The 27849-nt window shown below is 54.1% G+C and overlaps 2 protein-coding genes across 2 annotated transcripts in view; both read right to left on the bottom strand.

Annotated features, from left to right (window-relative positions):
* Positions 1 to 17704: 17704 nt before the first annotated feature.
* Positions 17705 to 20548, bottom strand: EGR1 (early growth response 1). The gene is made up of 2 exons (XM_090065219.1): positions 20153 to 20548; positions 17705 to 19910 (listed from the first exon to the last, which is right to left on the bottom strand). Exons 1-2 carry the CDS (start codon positions 20385 to 20387, stop codon positions 18595 to 18597), a joined length of 1551 nt encoding a protein of 516 aa, XP_089921345.1. The 5' UTR covers positions 20388 to 20548; the 3' UTR covers positions 17705 to 18594.
* Positions 20549 to 23101: 2553 nt separating this feature from the next.
* REEP2 (receptor accessory protein 2) overlaps positions 23102 to 27849 on the bottom strand; it is a 73497-nt gene continuing 68749 nt past the window's right edge. The window contains exons 14-15 of the mRNA XM_090020760.1: positions 25967 to 26093; positions 23102 to 24323 (exon numbers count right to left, since the gene is read on the bottom strand). The gene's annotated coding sequence lies outside the window, so the exon portion shown is untranslated. The remainder of the gene's footprint in view (positions 24324 to 25966; positions 26094 to 27849) is intronic.

Genomic DNA, 27849 nt, shown 5'->3' on the forward strand with positions numbered 1-27849 from the left:
TTTATTTTTTCTGGCCTTCGGTCCCAGCTGCTCCGCCCAGGTTGAAACGCAGGGAGGGCGGTACGGAGCAGGGTTTTGTTCCGGGCTCCAACCCCGCCCGCTCCAGCCCCAGGACGGCAGCGCGGAGCGGCCTTCATTTCCGCTGCGTGAAATCCGATCTACAGTGCCCCGGGCGCACGGCAGCAGGGAGCCGGTTAGTTATCTGCAGTACTTCCACACTGCAACGCCCGGTTGTCACCACAGGAGCGCGGCACTAAGTTCCGTTTATTTTCTCTGGCTTTCTCCTGGCTGCGATGCCCAGTTACCGGCACAGGAGGGCGGCACCGAGTCGCATAGTCCCCTGAGCACATCTCCCGGCTCCAGCCCCAGGCGGGCGGCGCAGAGTCGGCTTTGTCTGCCCGGGTCTACAGGCGGCAATGCCCGGCGCGGCCTGAGCCCGGCTTTTTCTCCGACCTCACCTGCTGCGTCAATGCCGCGACTGGACCACAGGAGGGCAGCACCGAGCAGCGGGTTCGTCTCCCCACAGCGGCACAGCTCCTCGTGGCTGCAGTGATAAGAGCGAACCACAGGAGGGCAGCAGATACCTATGACATACTACTAGCCAATTGCCCGTGGCGAATGACGGCGAGGAGGTGAACGGGGGCCCCCTTCCTGCTCCCCTCTCTGCCGGCTATTGTTGGGGGAAGGGGGTGCAAGCTCCCGGCTCCAAGGAGGAGACGGGCACAAGGCCCCCCCACTCCATCACCTCTGTTATAGCAGTGCTCCAATCCCAGTCATCGCCCTCAGCCCCCACTGTCATGGGAGCGTTCTGCTGTCTGTCCCGGTCTGTGTAGGGCGCTCTGATTGGCTCCTGAGACAGCTAATCAGACCGCAAATAAACTGTTAGGGAGACATAGGCTTTTATAATAATAGATTTAACTATTAACGCTGCCACTTCAACCCCTTGGTCTTAATAGCATACTATTTTACACCAAGATCCCAAACTCTTCCCGGGAATGGAATTGATGCCCTGCAATACTTCCTGAACAACAACAGGTTTCTCATTTCCAGTTCTCTTTTAAAAAGGGAAATGTGGGGCTTTGCGTGGTGCTCTCTAGAGCGGTTTCAGCATCAGCCCAGAATCGCACAGTCCTTCTTGAAGGCCTATGTGTACCTCCTTAGACCACCTCCCAGCATATACAGGAGACAGGGTGGCTACTCAAGTGGGTGGAAGGCAGAAAAGGAGCACTGGGACAAAAACAGCTTCAAGCTGAGAGAAATAAAGAGTGTGGGGGCAAGGGAGACTCTTCCCCACCCACCTCGCAATTCTCCAGTTGCAGCTGGGAGCCCCGCTGCAGACTGGGATGGGACAAGGGATTTCACAGGAGGCCTTCAGGGGAAAGCTGTCTCAGAGGCTGACAGAAACAGTAGCGTCTCAGGCCCTGTGGTGTTGGCCACAGGAGGATGAGAGGCTAATACGTGCTGAAGCTGTCACAGGTCCAAGTGCTCAATGCCAAATCTGGGCAGAGGGAGGTACAACAGCAAGTCTGTGGGTCTGGGCCACTGATATCAGCCTAACCTAGGGACAAGCCATTGCTTTTGGAAGGTGCTCTAGTACTTGGGAGACAAGAGCTGCAGTCACTTACAAAAAGGAATGAATTGTACTTATGACAACAAAAGATATAGTTTGCATCTATAATAGTTAATAAAAAAAATTTAACTAATAAGCAGACAATATAACAACACAGATTAAAATTGACACCGATAATAAAACAGATAAAGAAATTAACCAAGAGTTCCCACTTGGTCAGTAACTTATCAATAGTCCCTCGGTTAGAAGATGCACGTCAAGTTGAATCCGCAAAGTCAGACGTCTCTGAACTGGGCTGCTCGAAGGATACCGGTGGAAGCCCCTCAGTCCGGATCGGGTCCTTGCTCTCACAGCGAGTAAGAGAAAAGTGTGCGGGTGCGGGACAGCAATGACCCTTCTGTTCCGTCCTTCCCGAGGGTTACTATGACGTGTGTTCTTTTATATTTTAATTATGCTAATTTTTTAGTTATGTAGCCATTCATAATATTGCTTTATAGCTATTATCCTATGGGGTTAACAGGTGTTAGAAATTATTATAAGTTACTGCCCAAGCTTGGGTTTATCTAATAAGCAAATTGCAACACATCATCTTCAGGTTTAAAATTAACATTACCCCGCCTAAATCCAGCCCCTTCAAAACTCTCTGACTATGCTTTTTTGAGATGTCCTTTCTTGAAATGTACTGGATAAGCTGGGCAGTTGAATCCAGTTTTTTAATCATCATCAAGGCTAAATTCTGAGTGAGAAAGAACTATTAGGTCAGCTAATTTCACAGCTATAGCTTTGTCTTTGAGGCCTGATCAGTTCCACAAACAGTTACAAGTTACATTTGCATGTTACAAAAATACATGCTAAGGAGGATCGTTGGGGAAGCGCTGAGGACCCAGAGGGGAAGGGAATCAGATGTCGAAGGTGAGTGGTTGCTCCTTAAGGAGACGATCCTCCATGCCCAAAGGGAGGTAATCCCAACAAGGGTCAAAGGGAGCAGGAGGGCACATAAACCCCCATGGCTCACTAAGAGCATCCGGGAATGTCTCCTTGCTAAAAGGGAGGCATATACCCAATGGAGGGATGGGGTCATCACCAAGAAGGACTATGTTACAGTCGCCCGAGGATGTAGGGGGGCAGTCAGGAGGGCCAAGGCAGAGATGGAGATAGGACTAGCTTCCCGGATTAAGGACAATAAGAAGTCCTTCTTCAAATACATAGGGGGTAAAAAGAGGGTCCCGGGTAATGTGGGGCCCCTGCAGGACACGATGGGCAACTTAGTCATCACGCCAGATGACAAAGCTAACATATTTAACGATTTCTTTGCCTCTGTCTTCCTAAGTAGGGACCAGTTCAGCCACCTCCCTGCTGGGCCCCCCTCGGGCCCCGAGAGAGACACGCCTGGGCCAGGGGTTAGCGAGGAGTTAGTTAGGGTACTTCTGGAGAGGCTGGACGTGTTCAAGTCTGCTGGTCCGGACGATCTTCACCCTAGGGTTCTACAGGAACTGGCCGAGGTCATTGCGGGACCCCTGGCGCGGCTCTATGAGCACTCGTGGTGCTCTGGCGAGGTGCCGGAGGACTGGAAGAGAGCCAATGTGGTCCCTATCTTCAAAAAGGGAAAAAAAGAGGACCCGGGAAATTACAGGCCAGTTAGTCTTACCTCAATCCCAGGTAAGCTCTTTGAAAAAATTATCCTGGCACACATCCAGGAGGGCCTTGCGGGGGAATGCATGCTCAGGGGCAACCAACATGGGTTCATCAGTGGCAGGTCTTGTCAGACCAACCTGGTGGCCTTTTACGATCAGGTCACCAAATCATTAGACGCAGGGGTTGCTGTGGATGTAGTCTTTCTGGACTTCCGGAAGGCTTTCGACACTGTCTCTCACCCTGTCCTCATCAAAAAGCTGGGAGACTGCGGTGTCGATGCCCACACGGTCAAATGGGTCGCCAACTGGTTGGAGGGCCGCACCCAGAGGGTGGTAGTGGATGGGTTCTTCTCGACCTGGAAGGATGTGGGCAGTGGGGTTCCGCAGGGCTTGGTCCTCGGGCCCGCACTGTTCAACATCTTCATCAGTGACTTGGATGACGGGGTAGAAAGCACCCTGTTCAAGTTTGCTGATGACACTAAGATGTGGGGGGATGTGGGGGCACTAGAAGGGTGCAATAGGCTACAAGCTGACCTTGACAGGTTGCAACGGTGGGCGGATGAGAATAGGATGGGGTTTAACACTGATAAGTGCGAGGTGTTGCACATGGGGAGGAAGAACCGGCACCACACTTACAGGTTGGGGAACTCCCCTCTTGCCAGCACGGAGACGGAAAAGGATCTTGGAGTCGTCATTGACTCCACGATGAACATGGGCCGGCAGTGTGGGGAGGCAGTCAAGAAGGCCAACCGTACTCTGTCATGCATCCACAGATGCATCTCGAGCAGGTCCAGGGAGGTGATCCTCCCCCTCTATGCGGCGCTGGTCAGGCCGCAGCTGGAGTACTGCGTCCAGTTCTGGGCGCCACACTTCAAGAGGGATGTGGACGATATGGAAAGAGTTCAGAGGAGGGCCACTCGTATGATCAGGGGTCAGCAGGGCAGGCCTTATGAGGAGAGGCTACGGGACCTGAACCTGTTTAGCCTCCACAAGAGAAGGTTAAGGGGGGACCTTGTGGCCTGCTACAAACTGGTCAGGGGGGATCAGCAGGTATTGGGGGAGTCCCTGTTCCCCCGTGCGCTGCCAGGAGTGACCAGGAATAACGGTCACAAGCTGGCGGAGGGTAAGTTTAGATTAGATATTAGGAGGCGCTACTTCACAGTCAGGGCGGCTAGGGCCTGGAACCGGCTTCCAGGGGAAGTGGTGCAGGCTCCTAGTCTGGGGATTTTTAAAAGGAAGTTAGATGAGCACCTTGCCGGGGGTCATCTGACCCCGGTGCTCTTTCCTGCTAAGGCAGGGGGTCGGACTAGATGATCTACCTAGGTCCCTTCCGACTCTAGCTACTATGAAACTATGAAACTATAAGTTTCATATTAGACAAAAGTTCCAAATGCCTCCAAGAAGCACATATTTATTGCTTATTAATTTCTTTGGTTCTGGCCATCACAGACACACACCACAGGGTGCTGGTGGGCTGCCCACTGCAGCTTTGGTCTTCCTACCCCGCTGGCGTCTCCCTGGGGCCTGTGAAACCCACAGGGTGAAACCCAGCGCAGCAAGGCAGTCCAGGGCTGGGAAGCTCAGTGCCATTGCTGCAAGCCCCGCACCACTGTGGCAAGGTGCCCTCTGCCTACCAGGCAGCAGCAGGGGTGGCAGTGCAGAGCTGTACCTTTTTCTGCTGCTAGATGGGCAGGGGGTGCCTCACCATGGCAGTACAGGGCTCTCAGTGGCCCACGAAACTCTCCCACCTGGCCCCGCTCTGCCCTGCTATGCTGGGTCCTGCCCACTAGTCCACAGGGACCCCAGGGCAGGGTGCCCAAGCCCACAGTGGGCAGCCTGCACCAACCCCCCACTCCCACTCCGGCCATGCCACCCGTGACAGAGGGGGAGCTGTGCTACACACTCTGCTTGGGCCACAGCAACCATCGCCTCCCACATCAAGCAGCTGGGCTCAGGTGCTAGTGCAGGGGCAGGGGGCTGCAGACCCAGGTCCCTGGTCCAGTAGTTCTGGCAGCTAGGACCCCCCCTCCTGCAGGGCTGGGGGGCAGCTGGCTGTGGGTAGAAAGTGAGGGGTACTGGCAGGGGCCAAGGGGTTGTGGGTGGCAACTGGACCTAGACAGCCTAGCAAGTTGGGCAGGATCAGAACCAGATGAAGTTCAACATTGAGAAATGTAAAGTGCTCTGCCGGGGATGAAAAACTGCAGGTTTGGCGGCGCCAAACTGACCAGCGCCACGAATGAAAGGAACCTTGGAGTTATAGTAGACCACAGTATGAATAGGAGCTGGCAGTGAGACACTGTAGCCAGCAGGGCAAATAATATGCTGGTATCCATCAATTGATGCATCGCCAGTAAAACCAAGGACGTGATTATTCTGCTATACTCAGCACTGGTGAGACCACAGCTGGAATACTGTGGCCTGTTCTGGGCGCCGTGCTTTAAGAAGGACATGGACAAGCTTGAGAGAGTCCAGAGAAGAGCCACCCGTATGATTAGAGACTTGCATGGCAAGCCATACGACGAAAGGCTGAAAGACCTAGGACTCTTCAGCTTGAAAAAAAAAAAAATGGCTAAAAGCAGACTTGATAGCAGCTTACTGCTACCTTAGGGGAATACATCAGGGGCTCAGCGAACAACTGTTCACCAGGGCACCCTTGGGGAAATCCAGAAGTAATGGCCACAAACTCCTGGAAGACCGTTTCAGACTCAACATTAGGAAAAACTTCTTCACAGTCAGGGTGTCCAGACTGTGCAAAAAGCTCCCTCCAGAGGTGGTGCAATCACCTGCTCTGGATTTCTTCAAGAGGAGACTGAACAGTCACCTTGCTGGGGTCACCCGACCCCAGCTGTCTTTCCTGCTTGGTGCAGGGGCCTGTGTTGCAAGGAAAATCAAATCTGGTCACGTCAAATTGACCAAACGCCCAGAAGTCTTTTCGAGAGGACTCAAAATTGGCAGTGTTTGTGGCCTAAAGTTAACACCAGTAAGATGCCAGGGAACGTGAACATTTAAAACAATGGAACAATAGAACCATAAAATAAAATGATAACATGGTAATTTTGGGGAGTAATTAATTTGGAGATGGGAAAATAACAGAAAAATATTCTCACGATGCAAGGATGTGTTACTGTATTTTTAAGATCTATGAGCCAAAATATTATATAACAAGCTTCGATAGCATTGATAATGGTGAACATTACTAAAGGGTTAAATAGCCTAAGCAAGGAAAGTCCGTTTTTGCTGTTCTGCTCACTGCACGGATTTCTGAGGGAGGCATCTGCATGGATCTCTAAAGGAGGACCAAGCCTTCAGACTTGGAATAGGGCAACTCAGAATGGCCGGCTGAGGGAAGTAACTCCTCCGTTAACAGTTCTAGCAATGAAGAGTCACGTTAATGCACACAGCCTTTGGTAACTGTCTGCTTCTATCCTGGCAATCCCAGTAAAGTTGACTACTTGTATTCTGACAACCCCAGTTGATGAACTGCTTTGTGTTTAGTAGATGTTTTGTAGTCAATAAAGCTTCTGACTGTCAGACCGGTGCTGATGGTTAATCACAGAGTTCTCCTCACCCACAGAGAAGTAGGGCTTGGATGAGTTTCAGTCCAACAGGCTGAACACAATGATCTGCCAAGGTCTCTTCCAGCCTTACAAACTATGCATCTATGAAGGCCACTGGCAGAGCCAGGGGGTTTTGGGCAAGGAGCGGGGACAGCAGCAGGGCCCAGAGGGCAGCGGGTAGTGAGTGAAGGGCACTATCACGACAAAGAGCTATAGATGGAGAGCAAGGGGCACCAGCAGGGCTGGGATGCTGTGAATGGCAGGTGAGGGGCACCAGCTGGGCTGAGGTGGCTGTGGCTTGGGAATAAGGTGCACCTGCAATGCCGAGGGGGCTGTGGCTGGGGAGTGAAGGGCACCAGCAGGGAGGTGGGCTGTAGCTTTGGAGGGAGGGGCAATGGCATGGCCAGCGCACCAGCATATCAGAACTGCTCAGCGCCACAAAGTCATGCAGGGGACACCTGCTCCTGGACCCATGTCCTGGTGAGCAAAAGGGAGAGAGGGAGCTCTGATATTCTAGGCTAAAAAACCCTGAATCACCACCAAAATTTATAGGTATTTAGAATTTTTTTTTTTATTATACTGACTGAAGCACTTGTACATTGTAAATGGCTTTAAAATGATAAAGGTATTGATAAAACACAGTGTTCAACCAATACCTGTATACATAGTGACATTTCATTTTAATCACAGAAAAGCATAGATGTTGAGGTTTTTCATCAGAGAAAACCAGGATCCCTGGTAAACAGTGAAGTAACTGCAACCTTCCCTGAATTCTGTTTCTAAGCTCATAAGAGAGACCCAATCATAAAAGGGCTGTAGTCTCGTCTCTCAAAATATGGCCCACAGGCTGGATCCAGCACATGGTGGGTCCCACCTGGCCCAAGTGTCATCCAGCCTGTGGCACATCCTGTCACCCCCTAGCCATGCAGGAGGCCTGTAGCTGGACTACCTTTCTAGGTAGCCCAGGCAGTGACAGCTCCTTCCAGTCGCTGCTGCCCCATGCCACAGCTCCATGGTTCTGGTGAAGACCCACATGCACAGCCCTGCCCCTAATCCACCCCATATACGCTCTGGAGTCAGCGGACCATCCGGAACCCACTTGCACAGCCTGCCGGCAGCTGAGCAGTGACAGTGGCCAAGCAGCAGTCACAGCTTGGCATGAGGGAAAAGCAGCTCCCCCTGCCCCCTGCCTTAACAGGTACAAGAGCTTTCTTACTCCAGCACCTTGAAACCCACACCCAGGCTGCCCTGCATCTCCTCTGAGCTGCCACCGGTGCCCTGCTGGCCAGCCCAGCAGGAGCAGTGATGGCAACGGGGCACGGGAGCCAAAGAGCTGCAGTAACAAGGGCCCAGCCACAGTGGATGAAATGACTCCCAATGGGCTGACCCAACACATTCCCATTAAGAGTTCCCAAATCATCACACAAATATTACCAGTTTTCTACATACAACCCTACAGAAAGGCTTTCCAAATCCCCAGTTTCCCTCATACAACATAAATTTCCATACACTTACCTGACGACCACACCATTTCCCCACAGATCCCACAAAACAAGCACACAAATATGTTCCCATGTCACTGTAAAATTACCACACCAGAAGTCATCACGTTCCCATACACATTTGCACAACTGGGTTCCACAAAAACACCACGAATACATCACCACGCACAATTACCAGTTTTACAGAGAAACCCCCACACACACATTTCCTGAAAAAAAGTTCCCAAATCCCGACAGAACTGTCCCAATATCACATTCCCCCAGACATTTCCACAAAAACGCCTCCAGGTGACCACACAAAAAGCCAGAAGAAAGATTCCCGACTCCGCACATAAACGGCGGGTTTGGCATACACCAGCCGCCACGCACTCAAACAGGAGGCTCCCACCCCCCCACCGGCTCCCGCGGGTCCCACCGCACCGGGCGAGAGGGGCGGAATCCCTCCCCTCAACACCCCCAGCCTGCACCAAGTGCGGCGGGGCTGCGCAACACTCCGGCCGGCAGCCACATGTCCGGCATGACACCACCGCACAGATATTCCTGGAGGAGAGCCAGTGCGCATGGGCAGTACAGAGCACTCATAAGCACGCATGCGCACTTGCTTTTGTATGATGTAATCCTTGAAAATGTGCTGTCTTCCGCGAGGCCTCTGGTAGGGTCGTTTCAGACCGTTTGGCTTCACATGCGCTAGAGGAGGGGTTCATCAGTTCAAGGATGAGTAGACATCAATACGCATGCGTACTTGGCAAAAGGCGACGCATCGCGTTTCCCATTAACAAGCAAGGTAAGTACGCATGCGTGGGGTGGTAAAAGGCTGATCAGGAGAATACCGAATTTATCCATGGTACCTGTAAGCGCGCGTGCGCAGTGCTCACAGACAAAACGCATCAAACGTAAATATTGTGGAGTCCGGGGAATCAGGGACGCTGCCAGAGCAGGAGTCGTGGATGGGTTTCCATAGTTATACATGCAGTGCCTACATGACCAACGTCAAAACTATTTAGGCACGAGTCTCAATGAACATGCGTACTGTGAATGAGTACTGTAGTCGCCTCTGGGGACAATCCTTTTTTTTTTTTTTTCCCTGTTTTTTTGCACCGGTCCTGGAAGCACTCCTATACCAGGTCAATGCATGGAGTGGATGGAGCAAGCTCCGGTTCCACCACCCAACACCGAAAAGAATCTGATCAATATAGACCTCCGATGGAGGACATATCAGAGACAATCACCTGCCCTGGGGAGCCCGCCTACGTGGTCACGCTGCTTCCCTACCCCAAAGGCAGGTTAGGACAAACTATCTGGGGCCAGTCCTGGAGGAGCAGGGGCAGGAATGGACGCTCCCCAAGTCTCTTGCCCACACGGGACGCGGCGTTAAGCCATCACTGGGGAGACCCAGTGCGCATGCGCCGGGCAGAGCAGGCACCCAATCGCGCGACTAAAACATCGATAACCGGCCATGAACACGCATGCGCACTTCGGAGGAGACGGCGCATCTCATTCGCCCACCAAGGGGCAAGGCTTGTACGCATGCGCGGCGCGGTTTGCGGCTGACGAACTGACCACTGAATTTGCCGATAACAGATAAGGGCACATAAGCAGTAGCAGCAGACAAAGCAATCGAAGGCTGATATTGTCGATTGGAGCGCGCCTTGTGGGGCATGGGATGCTGCCAGCTCCGGGTGGGCGTGGCGACAGCGGGCGGGGGCGAAGGCGGAGGCCATAGCCGGCCGAGAGCAAGGAGGGCCACTGGGTGGAAGGGTTTTGGGCTGCATTTACATGACAAGCAGGCGCCTGAGACGGTGCAATAAGAATCTGTTCCTCCCACCTTTAATACTAGATGAGACCAAAAAGAAGTAACTGCTTTGTGGAAAGGTGGGAAGAAGGCAAGCGTGTACTTCAGGCAGTAGCCTTCTTAAGAGAAGGGGGAGTCTGCTTCAGGTACCTGGTGCAGAGGTGCCTGGGGAGTCAGGTGTCAGGCAAGACAAGACAATGGGTGAGAAACAGGTAGGGGTGAAGGGAGGGGAACGTTGACCTGTAGCTGGAGTCTTTGGGTAGATGCAATATCTTTTATTAGACCAACTAAATAGGTGCAAAAATGTGTTATTTGCAAGCTTTTGGACACCCACACCCTCTCTCAGGCAAAAAAAACAAGAGAGAAATTAAAAATGGTGAGAGATGAAAGATGGCTAGACATTCCTCAGGAGTCAGGTATGGAAAAAAAACAAAACAAAGATTTTAGAAACCTGTTCTATAGGAATCCAGATTTAGGAGGGTTCCAGGGAACAGCAGGTTGTTTACCTGTACATCTCAGATGTCAACCAGATGGGGGGGGGGGGGGGGCTATAAAATCAATGCAGTATTGTCAACCCCACCCTGTCAGAAATAATGAGCCAGGCTGTTAAAAATCAACAGATTTGGTATGTAAAGCATGAGAGGCTATTTTTTTAACTGTGCGTGGGGGTGTTATTTGTGAAGGTGTGGAGGGCTATGGGTGTGTGGGGAGGGGGGGTTGGAGGCCGGGGGGGTGGTCCCTCCAGGATGTGGGGTACTGTGGGTCAGGTGTGAGGGACAGACACAGATACACAGGCGCACACATGGACACAGACATCCAGACAGGTCTAATTTGAGTTGTATAGGCCTACTGTTTTATTTCAATTGCAAGAATCACTAACAGAATTCTTAAACTTTTACTCGAGGCTATCAGTATGGCATGTATTTTTCTTGTGGTAGTTTACTGTAGTATAGGTACAATGGTTTTACTGCCCTTCGATCTACTTGATCCCTACCAAAGTGTTTCCCTGGGAGTTGACAGGGGACAACACAGAGCCATTTCCTCACTTATCCGCCTTACTCCATATGACTTGCGCTAATGTGGACCTGGAGGTACTTTGCAAGGTGCTCTGTAAAGAGGTTTCAGGTTAAGCCTGGAAGCAAAATGGGGGCCCATGTGCACCCCCTTGTTACATGCTGATGCTTGCAGAGGTTCAAGTGCTCAATACCTAATCCAAGCACAGGGAGGTACAACAGCAAGTTTGTGAGTCTGGGCCACTGGTATCAGGCTAGCCCAGGGGCAGGCCATTGCTTTTGTAAGGCGCTCAAGTAGTTTAGAGGCAAGAGCTGCAGTCACTGGAGGTGGTACATTTGGACATGCCCAAGTGATCGACATGCATCCAGTCAGAAGCCAAGGCAACCGCTGCTGCATTCTCTTCCCTGAGCATGTCAAAGGCAGGAACACGGTCTCACCAGCTGCCAGGGTTGCCTCAGATGTTTCCAAGAGACTGGTGCAGGCCCCAAATGCCTGTTTCTGAGCAGCCCGCACAGTAATCCATTGCAGGTATGACAGGCATTAGGGGCCTTCAAGCCCTTTGGTGCCGATTGCCACGCTGCACCACCTCACTGATATGCTGGTTCTAAGGACAGGTTCACAAGGACTAACCTGTGAAAAGGGCAGACCCACATCAGACAGTTTCACACAAGGTAAAATGCTCACACCACTAGCTGCAACACTGACGGCAGGAAGATGACTTCCCATGCCCACCGCGGTCTCCGGACCTGGTTTCACAGCTGACTTAGCCAGGAGAAATCTCTCTTAGAGAAACGGGCAAAGCTACAAAGATGTTTGACCATACATATGTTTAAGCCACCAAGACAAAGGGCTGTGCATCAAGTATGCCATCTGCCTTACCTAGGACAACAGATGCTGAGGAACCTGAGCCCACACCAGCTGCAAGTGTACTTGTGTATGCTTCACTGTCTGCAGCTGCTACTACAAATCTTGCTCAAGGGCTACTACTTCTAGAAACCAGTATAATCAGTCAGAATAATTCTTTTCTCATTTGTCTTGTTCCTCTTCACCCAACTCAACACCTGCTGTGAATAATCCTGAGCAGAACAGACCAGTGCCTCACATAAAGACACATGGATGAGTACAGCTTTGGGAATCAAATTAACTCAAAATTCCTAAACATAAAGGGCCCTTGCGCTGGGACTGTGTCTAAAAAAACAACTGGAAACAGTGGTGTTGGCTTAGTCCCTGGCACAAATCATCCACCCTAGATTCACACACACACACACACACACACACACACACACACACACACGTTCCCAAATCACCGCATACAGTCACCGTATTTAGCAAGTTAACACATCACCATTTTTCCCCACACACTATTTCCATACTTTTTCCACAATTAAAGTCCCTACATCACCACACAAAAATCACCCCTGTTCTCCACTTAGTTCCCATATTAGCACACCATTTTCCACAAGCATTGCCGTATTCCCCACACATATTTCTACACAGCATTCCCAAAACACCACAGAAAACTGCCATTTTTCATGGACAAAAAAAAAAAAAATATTCCCATATTTCCACCTAGCATTAACAAATCACCATGCAAATAGCACCATATTTCCATGCATGACCCCAAAAATGTTTCCAAATCACCACAGAATCAGCACGCAATTTTCTACACAAAAGAAATCACCAGACTAATACAGTTACCAGTCCACCACACAATTTTCCAGAAAAGTATCACCGTATTTCCACACACATTTGCACAAAAAAGTTTGCAAACCATAATGCACAAGCATTCGTTTTCCACAGAAACATCATTTCTACAAGAAAGTTCCCAAATCACCACAAATAACTCACAATTTTCCTTAAAATCACCATATTTCCACACCAAGTTACCAAATCACCATACAATTTTCCAGCTGGGAATATAGTTTTTTTCTGGTTTTTCCATTAGAATTAGTGTTTAATGAAAAGTTGGTTTTATTGAGAAAACATTTTCAATTTTGAATTATAGAATTGTTGTGTTTACATATGAACAATCTGGTTTTGTTTCTGAGATATCTGTCATAACCAGGGACCCTGGATTTCTCTGTTAAAAAGCCCAACGTTCTTCGATTAAAAAAGCCCCACCAAAAAATCTGTGTTTTTCTGTGTTTAACATGAAACACCACTATACACATAGGTGGTATCAGTCAAACATACTAAAGGAATGAGGAAGCCTACCAGTGCCTCAATCATCATTATGAAATACATTCCAAATGTCTATATATTTGGAGTTTGCTTTTGGGGGTTTTTTTAGCTGTGCTCTCTTCACTCACCAGGATGTGGGTCCAGTTGTGGCTCCCCCACCCCACCCTACCCCACCCCCAAGCCACTTTGTAGCACTGAGCAGCCCTGATATGCTGACCCTGCCATTGACCCTCACTTCCAAGTCATGGCTCCCCCCAATCCACACCAGTATGCCTCACTCCTGACCCACAGCCCTCTGCCCCAGCTCCTGGCCCTGCCTGTGCCCCTCACTCCAAATCTGAAGCTTCCCCTTCCCACGAGTGCCCCTCACCCCAAACCCATAGCCCCCCACCCCCTCAGCCCTGGTGATGCCCCTCAACTGTGGAACTGCAGCCCCCTGTGAGTACACATCTTGGAAGCTATGCCTCACTTGTCTGCCCACCCCCCAGCCCTGCCTGTGCCAGGAACAGAGGAAAACTTTGCAGGAGCCATGCCTTAGCAAAGGCAGGGTCAGCGTCACTCAGCCACCTTGGAAGCAGGGAGAACACTTGCTGGTTGCACGTGTGCACATGGGCCCAGAGCAGAGGGGAACCTGCCAAAGTTTAGCCCAGATCCGTAGGCTGGGGGGAGCACACGTGGTACTTTGGAAGAGGAAGCCTTTGCTCCTGTTGGGCAGCCTGGGGAACCTGCTGCACCCCCGCCACAGCCACAGCCACTCCTAGCCAGAGCTCGGACAGCACACCAGTCTGCAGCCAGAGTCCGTGCCAAAACCTGCAACTGCTGCCACTCTCCCCAACTACTGTAGAGACACAGAGTACTCCAGCACCCTTCACCCCAGCCACACTCACACTTGGCACCTATCGCCACCCAGAACTCTGCCAGCCTGCAAGGGGAAAACTCGTAGTCTCTCACTTCAAAGAAAATCCACAATTTTCTGTGGGAAACAGAAAACCTGGATCCCTGCTGAGGCCCATCCAGGATTGATAGACTCTACTGCAGCTTGGACATATGTTTCCAGGTGGTGTGGGTGGTGCTGAATTTTTTATTTGGTCCATGACATGCTGTTTCTGCCACTGCTTGTTTTTCACATCTCCTGTTGTCATTCTGCAGTTTCAAAAGACACCATTTACCCGCAGCGGACTCTTCCTCCATGTGGAGTGGTCCAGGTTGACATCAACATTGTATTTTAAGCTGGCCTTGAGGAGATCCCTGAAGCTTGTTGGTGGTCAGCTGTAACACTGCGGCAAAGAATATTGAGAAGAGTGCTGGAGTGATTAGCAGCTTTGCTTAACTCCCATCTTAACCTCAAAGGGATCTGTGATGGATCCATTACTGAGAATCACCACTTATCTACCTGCTCTATGACAGTATGCAAGGATGACAAATTTCATTAGGCATCTGTACCTTAGAAGGAGCCTTCACAACACTTCTTGGCTGGCAGAGTCTAAAGCTTTCATGAGGTCAAATAAGGCCATGTAGAGAGGCTTATATTAGTCCCAGCATTTCTCCTGCAGCTGGCAAGCTTTGAAGATTGTGTCAGTTGTGCCTCTTGATGCCCTAGACCCACCTCGAGATTCCAGGTGATCCCTCTACAGCTCCCACAGTTGGCCTCCTCTCCTTTCTTGAGTGTCACAATCAAGGCATCCCTGAGGTCACCTGAGAGTTCTTCATCACTCCAGATCCTTAAGATGAGGGCATGGAGCTGCACGAAGATTTTAGCGGATTCCATCTGCTCCAGATGCCTTGTCGTTCTTCATCCACGTGATGGCTTTCCTCACCTCCCCAATGGTTGGAGGGGTTCTGAGATCATCTCTGTCTGGGTGTTGTGGGATGGAGTAGAGAGTGCTCCTGTCAACAGTGGAGTCTTGACTGAGAATGTCTTCAACATGCTCCTTTCAACCTGCACTGATGCCTCCCCTTTCCTTGATCAGGTCTTTTCCATCCTCAGGGCTCCAGAGGGGTGGTGCTCAGATTGTAGATGGCTTCAGTGGCAGCAAAGAAACTGCATGCATTGTGCATGTCATTGACAGGTTGAATCTCCTTCAACTCATCTTCTCACCATTTGTTTGTAGGTCCTCCTTTGGACCTCTGCCTTGGTTTGTTGGCAATTCAGTGTCTTTTGCTTGGAGTTGGTGTTGTTTTGCCAAGCACAAAAGGCCTCACACACTTGCAGTCAGTCAATTGCTCTTGGATCTCAGGGTCGAATCTCAGTGACCCACAATGGAGCCCATTCCCGTGAACCACAGTGGAGTCCAAAAGGATGTCCATCTTCACCACTAAGCCTTGATTCAATCTGTGGCTTCTAGAAAAGATTCCATAAAGTTCCTTGGTACCTGCTGATGCCAGGTCCATCCCCACAGAGGAACGGAAAGGCACAGGAAAGCAAGATCTCTTGCCAAGACCCTGGGAACAGCTGTTGCCTTAGCCTTCTCTTTCCCCCTGCTAAATTAAGGCTTGTCATCTGCGCAGAGACTTGTGCCCGTGGGTAAGGCCAACCCATTTCCCCCTCATCTCCTCGTCCCTCTAGCCCGGCCTTGCACCGTGTGTGATGTCACCGCCAGAGCCAGCGCGGCGCAGGCAGGCAGCCCTGCCCCGCAGCACCAGCCTCCTGCTCCTCCTCCGACCGCGGCGGCAGCCCTCAGCCTTCCTGGAACTCGCACGAAGCCCACTTCAGCCTGGGAGCAACCGCGCACGGGCGGGGGATGCTGCGCGGCAGCGGGCCCCGCGGACTGGGGTCTCCGGTGGACAAGGGCTTCTCATGGCACCTCCGGGGAAAGGGGCCGAGTCGAGGCCTGAGCGCCAGGCAGTTAGGAGCCGGAAGCCCGGGCGCAGCGGAGACGGAGGCCTCCGGGCCAGCCACACTCGCGGCGTGGCCAGCGGCTTGAGCAGCGCCCGCGGGGCCGGGCCGGGGCCGCCCAGCGCCTCTGGCACTCAGGACGGCCGCCCGGAGCAGCGGCTCGGAAGCCGGGTTGCGAAGCCTGCGCAGGACGCGCGGCAGCAGCTGGCCCGGCGCGGAGCGAGGGGCGCGGCGGGGCCGGGGCCGGGGCCGGGGCTGTCACACCCCTCCCCCCGCGGGCGGCGGGGAAGGAAGCGCCTTGTATGGGCGCAGGAAGCGCCATGTAAGGAGCGGCGGAAGCGCCATATATGGATGGCAGTTCCTGCGGGGGGGAGGCCGCCCCGACGGTGATTGAACGGTGGGTGTGGCCGCAGCTCGGCTCCGCCCTGTCCCCGCAGCCGAGTGGCAGCCTGCGGCTGCCGACCCCGCAGTCCCGGGCCCGGCGGCTGGGCCAGCCCCTCGGTGCCCGGAGATGCGGGGCCTGACAGGCAGCTGCTGGGAGTGCGGGGGGGAGGCTGCTCCGGGGCTTTCGCTTGGCTCCGCCCGCGGCTGCGGGATAGGAGAGCGCGGGCAGGATGGAGAAGGCCGGGGGCTCCCAGGCCCTGCCCCACGGGGCAGGAAGAGAGCCCGCGGCTCATGCAGAGAGGGCGGCCGTGTACTCGCGTCCCGCCGGGCCCGGCCGCGTCTCCCTGGAGGTGGGGGCGGGCTCGACTCTCCTGCCAGGCGCGGCGAGAAGCCCCGTCCCGCCCGGGAAGGCGGCGGGCAGCGCCGGCTCTTCGGTGACCTCAGGCACCGACCAGAGGCAGCAGGCGCCCGCGCGGGCCCGACGTGAGCAGCACGGTCACGTCGCCAGGAGAGCGGGGCGTCACCGAGGGCAAGAGCTCGCGGCTCCCGGGAAGGACGCGCGGGCCGCAGCGCCCCTCAGCTGCCGCCCCGAAGCCCGGGGGCACCGCGGTGTGCGACGTCAACGCTCCCTTGGCCCGGCGGGTCCGGAGGACGAGACCTGGCGGCCGCGCCTCCGGAGGAGGCTGGGGAGCAGGACGCCCTCGAGGCATGTCAGATGGGCTGTCACCCGGAGCAGGGAGCGTCGGCTCCTCCCGCCTGGCGCGCGCCGCGGCCACGTGCTGGCAGGGGAGGCCCCGGGGCCGCCGCTGCCTCCCACCTCTTTCGACGTGCAGCGAAGGCCTTGGGCTGCCAGCGGGGAGCCGGCTGGGGCGGCGACGGGCCGCGCGCACGGCAAGGGCGACTGTGCAGCCGCCCCCGGGACGCGCCCCATGCTGCGGGCCCGGGCCAGCACCGGGCGCCAAGTCCGCGAAGCGGGTCCCGGCTGCCTCATCCCGGGCTTCCCCCCCCCCCCCCGCGGGAGCTCCCGCGGCCCGCCCTCCCGGCCTTGCCTGCCCGCCCCCTTCTCTCCTGCCCCGTGGGGCGATGCCTTCCCCGCGGCCCCGGCCGCGTGCTGGCTCGTCCCCTCCTGCGCCTCTGCCGGATTAAAGCCACGCAGCCCCGCACCAGGGGCTGGACCGGAAGCCCGCAGGCGGCCCCGACCGCACAGCGCTCCGCGCCGTCAAGGAACCAGGCGGTCGGTTTGATACTTTATTGACGTCTCCGGCGGGCATCGTACACCAAGGATCCCATTGGCAGTAAAGCGCATTCGATGTGTTGAAGCCAAACAGTCACTTTCGGTTAAACAAACACAAGTACAAAGTAAAAATGAACCACAAAATAATGAACGGCATGTTCATAACATACAAAATTGCTGCCTACTCAGTAGGTAACTACGACATTCCAACTCCTGAATATATATATATATATATATATATATAAATTTACATTTTTTTGTAACAAAAATATACTTTGAGAGTTTTTTGCTTACATCCTGTCCTCGGGCTCCTCCGCGCTCCCCGCATCGCTCTTGAGGACGGTCCGGGAACAGCCCGGCCCCTAAAGGCGAGCCGCGGGCACCCGGTCACAGCAATGCATGGCGTCAGCAAGGCTTCACAAAGGCACCAAGACTCGGAACTGGGGAACGAAAATTTCTGCCGCGTGAGCGTGTCTCGTCGGGCGCTATGTACAGGACACCACTCGTACATGCTCGGATACAGAGTGAGTGCTGGTTCTCAACTAAGTGTTAAACTCATTACAGCTTTGTCACGAAAGTAGAGTTACCATTTACAAAGGATGGCCCCGCGACCTCCGAAGATACCGGATGAATATGCAAGGGACGGTCACGGCAATAGTAAGTACCCCAAGGAAAGCAGAACCATGGCACGTATACAATACACACGGGTTATGTATGAATCGAGGGGGTCCTTCCCCCCGCGGGGAAAAGTCCTATGGAGCGTGTATCCACTGTCCATGCAATCGAGTCCTCCGTCCGACGGGGCGGGCAGCCGGAGCGCCGGGCTCTGCTGCGGGCCGAGGGGCGCGGCCTGAGCCGCGGGAACGGCTGGAGTGGCCTGGCCCCGAGGCTCAGCAGATCTCAATGGTCCTTGGCGAGAAGGCTGACGCCATGTCTGACAGCGCCGACGTCACTTGCGAGTTGAAAGAGCTGGCGCCGGCGGGGGACTGGAAGGCGGCGGCCACCTGGGCCGGGAAGGAGGAGGGGTAGGTGGTGGCGAGGGAGGGGGACGGGAAGGTGCTGTGCGCGGGCGAGGGGTAGGAGGAGGGCGCGGGCGAGGGGTAGGACGCGGGCCCCGGGGACGGGTAGGCGGCGGGGTAGGCGGCCGGCGCGGGGCCCGGGTAGGCGGCGGCGGCGGGGGAGGCGGCGGGCGCGGGCGCGGGCGCCGCCTTCTCGGCTTTCTTGTCCTTCTGCCGCAGGTGGATCTTGGTGTGCCTCTTGCGCTCGTCGCTGCGCGCGAACTTGCGGCCGCAGATGTCGCAGGCGAAGGGCTTCTCGCCCGTGTGCGTGCGGATGTGCGTGGTGAGGTGGTCGCTGCGGCTGAAGTTCCTCATGCAGATGCGGCACTGGAAGGGCTTCTGGCCCGTGTGGATGCGGATGTGCCGCGTCAGCTCGTCGGAGCGCGAGAACCGCCGGTCGCACGAGTCCACCGGGCAGGCGTAGGGCCGCTCATGCGGCGGGGTCTTGCTGGGCCGGTTGGGGTACTTCCTCATGCGGCTCGGCTTGACCAGTTGCGCCTGGTAGGCGCCGTTGAGAGTTTTGAGGTCCTGCGAGCCGCTCTGCGTGGCGAACGCCTTGATGGTGGACAGCGGCGTGAGCGAGGGCTGCTGCGGCCTGCTCTCCAGGCCCGGGAAGGGCTTATGCTCGGCGGGCACCAGGCCCGCGTCGCCCGGCTGCTGCTGCTGCTGCTGCTGCTGCTGCGGGAACAGGTAGTCCGGGATCATGGGCACCTGGAAGCCGGACTTGGCAGCCGGGTAGGCGGGCGGCGGGTACTGGACGGCGGCGCCGGGAGGGCTCGCGAAGGGCTGGCCTTGGGGCTCGGGGAACAGCTCCGCGCCGGAGCTGGGGAAAGTCGGCGCCGCCGAGTAGATGGGGCTGCTGTCGCTGGGCTGCACCGAGCAGCTGAGCGCGGGGCTCTGCGAGGAGGCGGCCGGGGCGGAGGAGGCCGGCGGCGCCGGGGCCGGGGCGTTCGCCATGCCCACCAGCCCGCTGACCAGGCTGAACAGCGGCTCCGGCCACAGCATGTTGCTGCTGCTGCTGCTGCTGGGGGCCGGCTCCAGGGAGAAGCGGCCCGTGTAGGTGATGGGCGGCAGGCGGCCGGCCTGGCTTGGATAGCTGGTCTCCGGCAGGCCCTTCTCGTTGTTCAGAGACATCTCGGGAAAGGTGTCTGCGGGAGGGAGAGCGGCGGTCACCGCGGGCCTGCGCGCGCGCGCGCACGCACATGGCCCCCGCGGCGGGGAGAGCCCGTCCCGGCCGCGGGCCAAGGGCGGAGCGTGCCCAGGCGCACTCCTGGCCCCGCGCCAGCAGCCGCTGACGCACATCGAGAGAATCCCCCGCGCGGCGCAGCGGCGCGTCAGCGGCGCCGGGATCCCGCACCTGCCGCCCGGCCCCGCCCGCCCGGCGGCTTACCTGCAGCGAGGTGCTCGAAGGGCTGCTCCGCGGGCTCCGCCGCCGCGCTGAAGCCGCCGCTCTCGGGGCCGCTCGTGGGCGTGAGGAACTGCGGCCCGCCGCCGCCCAGCAGCATCATCTCCTCCAGCTTGGGGTAGTGCGTGTCCATGGCGGGGGGCGAGTGCGGGAAGGAGCCGAAGGGGTCGGCCATCTGCAGCGGGGGCAGGAGCTGCATCTCCGCCTTGGCCGCGGCCATGGGGGCGGCGGGGCCGGGACACGCGGGCCGCTCAGGCCGGCCTGGGCGCTGCTGGTCCCTGCCGGGCCCGGCTCCGGCTCCCGTTCCGGCTCCCACTCCGGCGCTCCCCCCGCCCGCCCGCCCGCCCGCCCTCCCGCCCGGCCGGGGCTCCCTGCTCCGCCGCTGGCAGCACTCGGCTCCCGCCCGCCCACAACGGCCCCTATATATCGGGTCCCACCGGCCGCGGCCCGCCCCAACGCTGACGTACATGGCCATATATGGGGAGCAGGAAGCCCTTATATGGACGCGGGGCTGGAGGACTCCGCCTGGCGTCAGAGCCTGGCACCGGGGAAAGCCGTGCGGTGGGGGCCCCGCACGGCCGGGCCCCGCAGCCCCGCGCCTGGCCCCGGGCCCCTGGGCGTGCCAGGGGCCGCCCCCGAGTCCGTGTCGCCCGCCCCCCCCCCGGCCACTGCCCGCGTCCAAGCCCGCGGCTGCCCCGGGGCGGCAGGGCCGAGGCCGCCGGAAGCCCCGGCCAAGGAGTCCATATAAGGAAGCAGCCTTATAAGTCCCTGTTCCGGCGGGAGCTTTCCTGCGCCTTATATGGCGATTCCGGCGCGCGGGCGGGGGGGCGGGAGAAGCCCGGGGAGCCCGAGCCAGCCCGGCCCCGCTCTGCGGGGCGGCGCGGGCAGGAGCGCTCCCCGCCCCCCCCTGCCAGCCGGCCACAGGCTTCCCCGCTCCGCGCCGGCTTGTGCTGGCGGCCCGCCTGGAGCTGCACCCGCGGGCTCGGGCGGCGCCGTCTCGGAGATCCCGGGCCTCGCCGGGGCGCCGTTCCCCGCACTCCCCGGAGGCCTCTACCGCCCCGCCCCCACTCCCCGCCGGGGCCGGTGGCTTCCCTCCCCACGGCCCGGGGCTCCCAGCCCCGCTGCTGCAAGGGGGCCGGGCCGGGCGCACTGCGGAGCGGCCGCGTCTCGGAAAAGGGAATTTCCTGATGATGCGAAATGCGGGGAACCTCGGGGCGGCGCGAACCGGCGCTCGGTGCTGCCTCCTGGCGCCCGGCCCGGCTGCACGCAAGCGCCGCATCTGGCTTCACCTCCAGGGGCTCTGCCCAGGCCCGCGAGCCCCGGCAGCGGCTGCCCCGGCCCGCCCCCGCCCCCGGGTACCCCGGCTGGAAGGCCGCGGCCGGGCGCCCCTGGCTCGCAGCCAAGCGGCAGCCCCGACGCAGTGAGATCGCACTGAGCGTGCGCGGCCGCCCCTGCAAGTGCTTCCCCCGCAGTCCTCCGGGACCCGCCGCTCGTGGCGCGGAGCGGAGCGGGGAGCGCTCCTCGAGCGGGGCTGCCGCTGCGGCTCCGCCCCGCGCCCGAGGCCGAGGCCGAGGCCGAGGAATCCCCTGCAGGAGCCTGCGGCCGCTCGCGCCCCCGGCCCGGGAGCATCAGAGCCGGGCCGGCGGCTCCCCAGCGCTTCCCCGGGGCACGGGGGTGACACCTCCCCGCCCCGCCCCGCCCAGGCAGCGGCGCAGCCCCGAGCACCGCCCGCGGGGACGCTGCGGGCTCCCGGGGTAGCGGCCGGGCCCCGGGCGGCCTGCTCGCTGCGGCGACGCGCCCTCCGCGGACGCCCCGGCACGCAGAGCCCGGGCCGCTCTGGGAATGGGAGCAGAGCAGCAGCCAGGCGCTCTGCTCTGGAGGCGGCTGCGGGCTCGGGAGCCCCGCCGAGGGGCCCGCAGGGAACGAGTCTGGTTAACGCCGTTCATAGCTCGGCGCAGGCCAGCTGGGAACGCGTCTTTCCTCAGACACACGATCACGGCGCACTGTCGGCAGGCCTGGCCTTCGTTTCCCCCTGCCCCCTACAGCACCTAAGGACAGTCCCTGGCTGCATAAACATTTGCACTGGCCTGACCACATGTATAGACCAGCTTTGATTCATGGGGGCAACAATTCATGGTTCAACCCTCAAATCATTCTAAACCTACATTATATTAGAAGCTTAGGCAGGAACTTCAAGCAGTCCTCTTCATCCCCCTGCCCCAGGACAGAATCAGCTCCAGGGGAGACATGGCTGATAGGCCCCCACTGAAGACGTTCTGGAAATCAGTGCAACTCAGAAGAAAGACTGCCCCAAGCACCTGCACACTGAGCTCTAGGGTCCACGGGTTACTAAAGATGCTCCTGCCTTAATTGAATTAATTAGTTGTTCTTTATCAACTTAAATTTAATCAACCCCCAACCCTTACAACCTGGTTCATGAATGTTCACTCAGAATTTTCACCAGATTAACACCTTTAGTTAGTCCCATGTAATTTTGTGGTAGACATGGCTGCTGGTCCTTCTAGTCTGTGGTGAGATGAAAGCAGCAGCCAAAACCAGAAACTCCCACTAAGGTCTGTTCAGTAATAACATTCACTGGCAGTCATGCTCCTAGCTAAAGCACAGCACTCCTCAAACGCATAAGTACATCAACAAATCTGGCACAAGGTATTATGAAAGCTTCATCATTCTGGGGAAGATTTTCAAAGGAGACAGTGCATACCTGACACCCTGAGGCTTTTGAGTGCAACAGAAGAAGGCTTCCCCCATTTTCTCTTTAGTTATTCCCATGTACAATGCAAGTTAAGGTTCCTTTTTATTTACTCCTTCACAGAAAAATTATTTTTGTAATGCCCTGTCTGCATTTAGAGAAAACATGACAGATGATATCAATGTGAGAATCCTGATTTTGCAGTAAAAGATGACAGTTTGAGAGAGAGCTTGCAAAATCTTTAATGTTCAAAATATGCCAAGTGATTCTAGCAGTTTCTTACACACTCCTTGACCCTCTTCCCATGCCACCCGGTACATTCCATGCTCTAGTATCTTATCAATAGCAGTTTTTTCTTCAACCATACTTTGTCTTCAACATTGTTCACTGGTGTTGGTTTCTAGGTCTTGTTTCACATGCATCCCAGAGATCTTATTCCCTTTCTCAGTTTTGGAATTTCATCCAGGTACCTCTGCATGGCCCATGCATGATGCTGCCCACATCGCTCCCTGGTGGGCCACTAGCTACCGACACTTGCATGCCTTAACCAGCTCATGAGAGGTGTTAGTCTGAAGTCAGGCAGAAGGTAGGGAAGAGATGCCCCTTACAGAGTATGTAAATAATATATCAATAATAAATAAATGCATAACTAATTTGTTCTCTGGGCCTGGCTAAAGAAGCAGATGTAAAATTCTGCCTGCAAAGATGCTGTGGAAGAAGTGTGAGAATTTCAGGGAGTGGACTGGAGCCTGGAAAGCCAGAGCCCTGTTAAGAACCATGCCCGGGGTCCCAGTAAAAAACTTTTCTTACTTGTTAATATTTTATGCCATCCAAAAAGAACAAATTCCCTCCTTCAGCAGTTTATTCATGAATTAAAGTTGCTTTTGAATTTCTTTTCAATATGTGCTTAGAGCAACACATTTTGACAGAATCTACCTTTTCACTGAATGCCTTACAGCTTGCTTCCACTGTTGCTAAAAAACCCCTACATTCTGTTGTTTGTTTCTCTGTATTCTGTCTTTATGCCTTAGTACACAATTTTAAGTAGATGCATTTCTCCCCTTTCACTTCCTGTTAGCACTTTCATCTGAGAAGCACAATTTTCACAATATCCACAGCTATTCAAATTAATTCAATGTCTTAAAAAAACCCCTTCATTTTGACCCGGTTTTACAAATAATTTAACCTCCAGCCTCTCTGCCAATGTTCAATTCTCACAACATGGATATTGCAACTTCATGTTACTGGGAAAATCTTCTTAATGAGTTACATGCTCAATGACCTTAGACGGTATCAAGATACTATACATGTGTTTCAGCATAGAAAAACTCTTCTGGTTACTTTACAGTTGTTTAAAACACATTTATCATGTTCATATGCATCGTAACTTTCTTCTTTTGATTTTCATTCAGTTGTATTCATGACAACTATAGCATTTACAGCTGTCTGTGGGAAGACAAAGAGTACATAAAAATAGGCCTAATAAATGTTTTTAAAATTAAACAGAATTCAATTTAATTTAAAGCAGGTTTTTTGTGAGATGAATTGTGATATAAAAGCTTTATTGGCACCTTTCGGGTGACCTACATAATTGACTTGCAGTTTTGCATCTTCTGAGCAATACAACCTTCCCATACTTATACTGATAAAACTTTTATATCATCCTATCATGTGGTTCATTAATTTAAAGAACCGTAAATTGCAACATAAAAGGAAAACGCGCACACACACGCCCCCCTGGTGGTCACTTACTACCCCATACTAGAGCCGATCAGAAGAATGATCAAATGACTACAGCATATACTTGACAGAGATCAGACCTTGAGAGAAATATTTCCAGCCCCGCCACTCCTGGCTTTCAAATAAGCCCAAGACCCTGCCCAACTCATCACGAGAAGCAAACTCCCCACCGCTCATCAAACACCAAATGGGACAGTCTTCCTTGCCTTAGCAATAACTACTTAATCTGTCAGTCTGTCTCCACTGCTACTACAACTAATACTCCCCACCCCCACAAACCCAACCAGGATCCATTGATCCTACATATCTTTCCCAAGATGCCCTCATGGTAACTACACGGGTGAAACGAAGCAGCAACTACACACCAGCATGGACAGAGGCATACTTATATCATCAGGACACACTTTTCACAGAACCACCACTCCCTTTCTGACCTTGCTATCTTCATGCTCAAGGGAAAACTACCAAACACCTTTTAAAAGGTGATTTTGGGAATAAAAATGTGTAAGATGGCTAGACTCAAAGATCAAACAGTAATAATGATTTTTTGACGTGCTACAATCTACCTGACTCCTGAATTTCTTCCTATGCCCAACAGGTATCAATGACCTTCTTCCCTTCTGATAGGTCTTGATCTCCCAGTAATCAGTTTCTTTTCTTCTGACGGTTGTTTGCCCCTACCCCTGGGGATTTCCTTTTTCCCCTCAAACTTCACAGCTCTGTTCTCAGCTTCTAACACTGGCTGCACATGCTTCCCTCCTCAGACCCAATGAACAATGCCTTGCCTTTGAAAGCATATCTACCTTTACTCCAAACATTCAGCTGGTTCAATATAATATCATGCCCCCCCACTCCCTCATAAATCAATTAATCCATGCTTCTAATTTAAAAGGAAGGAAATATAACATCATTTGTACTGATATTGTCCAGCCACAAGAGGGAACTCTTTCCTGTGATTATTTGAAGGAATAGGGAGTGGCCCAACATATGCTAAACAGAAAATGGATTGCGCTGGAATCAGTTTTGCTTATTTACCTTCTCATTTAATAAAAAATAACTATATGAGCAGAATGGTGACTGTATTGTCAGAAGAAGTCTAGCAAAGCTTTTGGAGGTTCAAGTTTTCACGCATCAATTAAAAATCCTGAAAAAGCCTGACACTGTGGACTTTTAACAGTCCTTAACAGGAACGTGTCACTGCAGACAATAACGCTTGCAGTAGTCAAACACTTTTTAGTTCCTAAGGAGTGCCTCTCTTTCCTGACAGGATTTTGTCTGGCCTAGATAATGCAGCTGGTGTTGCTAAGGGACATGCTTTCCTTCGTTCAGCGTTAGAGTGGAAGACTTACATTTCTAGATACTCCACTGCATTATGATGAATTAGAATATTACCCCGCGGATAAGGTTGTCCTCTGTTGTCCCTGCAGTCACTCTGTGAAAAAGTATTTCAGAACTGCCAAAGCTGAAAGATAAATGCTGCAAAGAGTAATAGACAAAGAAGGCAATAAATGCAGACACTGTGACATTATCAGGATACAGCAGGCATCATCAAATAATGGGAAAACACGTGCGTCAGCCAACTTTAGGGATATCTCCTCTAGTGTCAGGTGAATATTCCCCTTCCCTTCTCACTGTTTTGGTAATACAATTTAATATATTCGCTCATTCTTTTTCTGGGAAAGAGATCACTGGTGCCACTTGTGAAAATGCATACTGCTTCTTTAAATCAGTTGCAGAAAATGGAAGAGGGAGAACTGCTGAAGTCCCTGGACAGAAGCTCTGTAGTGAAACAGAAAAGGTGCTGCTAAAGCAGGTGAACATTTAATTTAAGACTGTCACTTATGACCAACTGTGGCTTTGCCAAAGGAAGCTTAGGCTGAGTGAGGACACTGGCACCTGCATAAGGGCCCAAAATGAAGCAGGAGCAGGTTGTGAAATGGGTATCAGCATGAAAGAAAACGAGATCTTTCTTTAGGTCAGACTGTAAACAAAGTATTTTCAGAAAATTACTGTTACCATCTGAGCCGACTCTGGCACAGTGCTGCACCTGTCTCGGCAGTCTGAGGCAGCAAAATGCCAGGAACCCGATATGAAACATTCACAGATCTTACTGGTGGAGGGGACCAACCGTTTCGATCAGAACCTACTTAAGTCGTGACAAGCAAAAGGGGTTTTTGCAGGCCACTGACAGCACACCGAGCAGACTGCGCGGCCTGTTTGCAGTAAGCACACTCTCTTCACCGCTGACTGGCTGAGAGCGCTGTCCATCATGTGACCCCCACCCCCTGCTGCTGATTGGCTGAAAAGGACAGGGCAGCGCAATAGGCAGTTGCCTCAGCCAATCAGCAATGAGGACTGGGGGCCTCCACCATCTTGGCTGCTTCCCTTCGCCGTGGTGCCCCCCCACCACCACCAGGCGGGCTGCGAGGTCGGGCCACAGTGGCCGTGAGGACCACTGGCTCAGGCCAGCACTTTATTTTTAGTAAGCTTTTCTTTTCCTTCTTTGATTTCAAGATTTCAGCAAAATCCGCAAAACTGCAAATTAAGTAGGTAGGTCCCTAATTATAATAACAAAATTGGACCTTCTGCATAACACAGGCTATAGAACCTGGTGTAAAAAGTTTAAATAATCCATGAAGAAAAGAGTAATAGCATACTCTGCGCTGAGTGAAATGTAAAGGAGCAAAAAGAACACTGGAAGCATGTCTGTTGAAGCAAAACAAGAATCCAAGTGGGGTAAAGGCCTCTCTCAGGATTTGTTGGCATCAGTGTACAACCCTGGGCTGCCACCTCACGATGTGCAAATCTGTCATTAAAATTTAAAATTGATTTAGTGTTTAGCCTGCCTTTATAACACACATTGCTGGCACAGACAATGCATGTCATAGACCGCAAGGTGTTCTGGAACTTGTAGTTTTGCAGAGCAGCAGTGGAGTTTGCTGCTGCTGAGGGGAGAACTGACTCCCATTTTTAGCTGCCAAAATCAACCTTTTTTTGCCCTTTGGACATGGGCTTTGTCTGCAAAAAGTGGGGTAAAATTTTCCTCTGCCTGCACACTCCACTGCCAGGCTAGAGAACTGGTTCCAAGAACATGAAACTCATGAGACTGCCTGGCTCTCTGCTCTGTTCCTGCTATCAAAAAGTTGGGAGGGAGGGGGAGGGAGATGTATGCGAGACAGCTGCCAAGGGCACATTTTATCCGTGCTCTGCCTCCACCCTTTAGCTCTTGCTG

The sequence above is a fragment of the Crocodylus siamensis genome, chromosome 10, assembly GCF_052110815.1.
Source record: "Crocodylus siamensis isolate JL-2025a chromosome 10, ASM5211081v1, whole genome shotgun sequence".
In the NCBI taxonomy this organism is placed as follows: Eukaryota; Metazoa; Chordata; order Crocodylia; family Crocodylidae; genus Crocodylus; species Crocodylus siamensis.

What these genes read in the sequence shown, in the direction of transcription:
- EGR1 (XM_090065219.1), bottom strand. Translation starts at nt 20,387, where the DNA reads ATGGCCGCGGCCAAGGCGGAGATGCAGCTCCTGCCCCCGCTGCAGATG. An exon ending in CTTCGAGCACCTCGCTGCAG is followed by an intron (nt 19,911 to 20,152) that starts GTAAGCCGCCGG and finishes TCCCTCCCGCAG; the next exon opens with ACACCTTTCCCGAGATGTCT.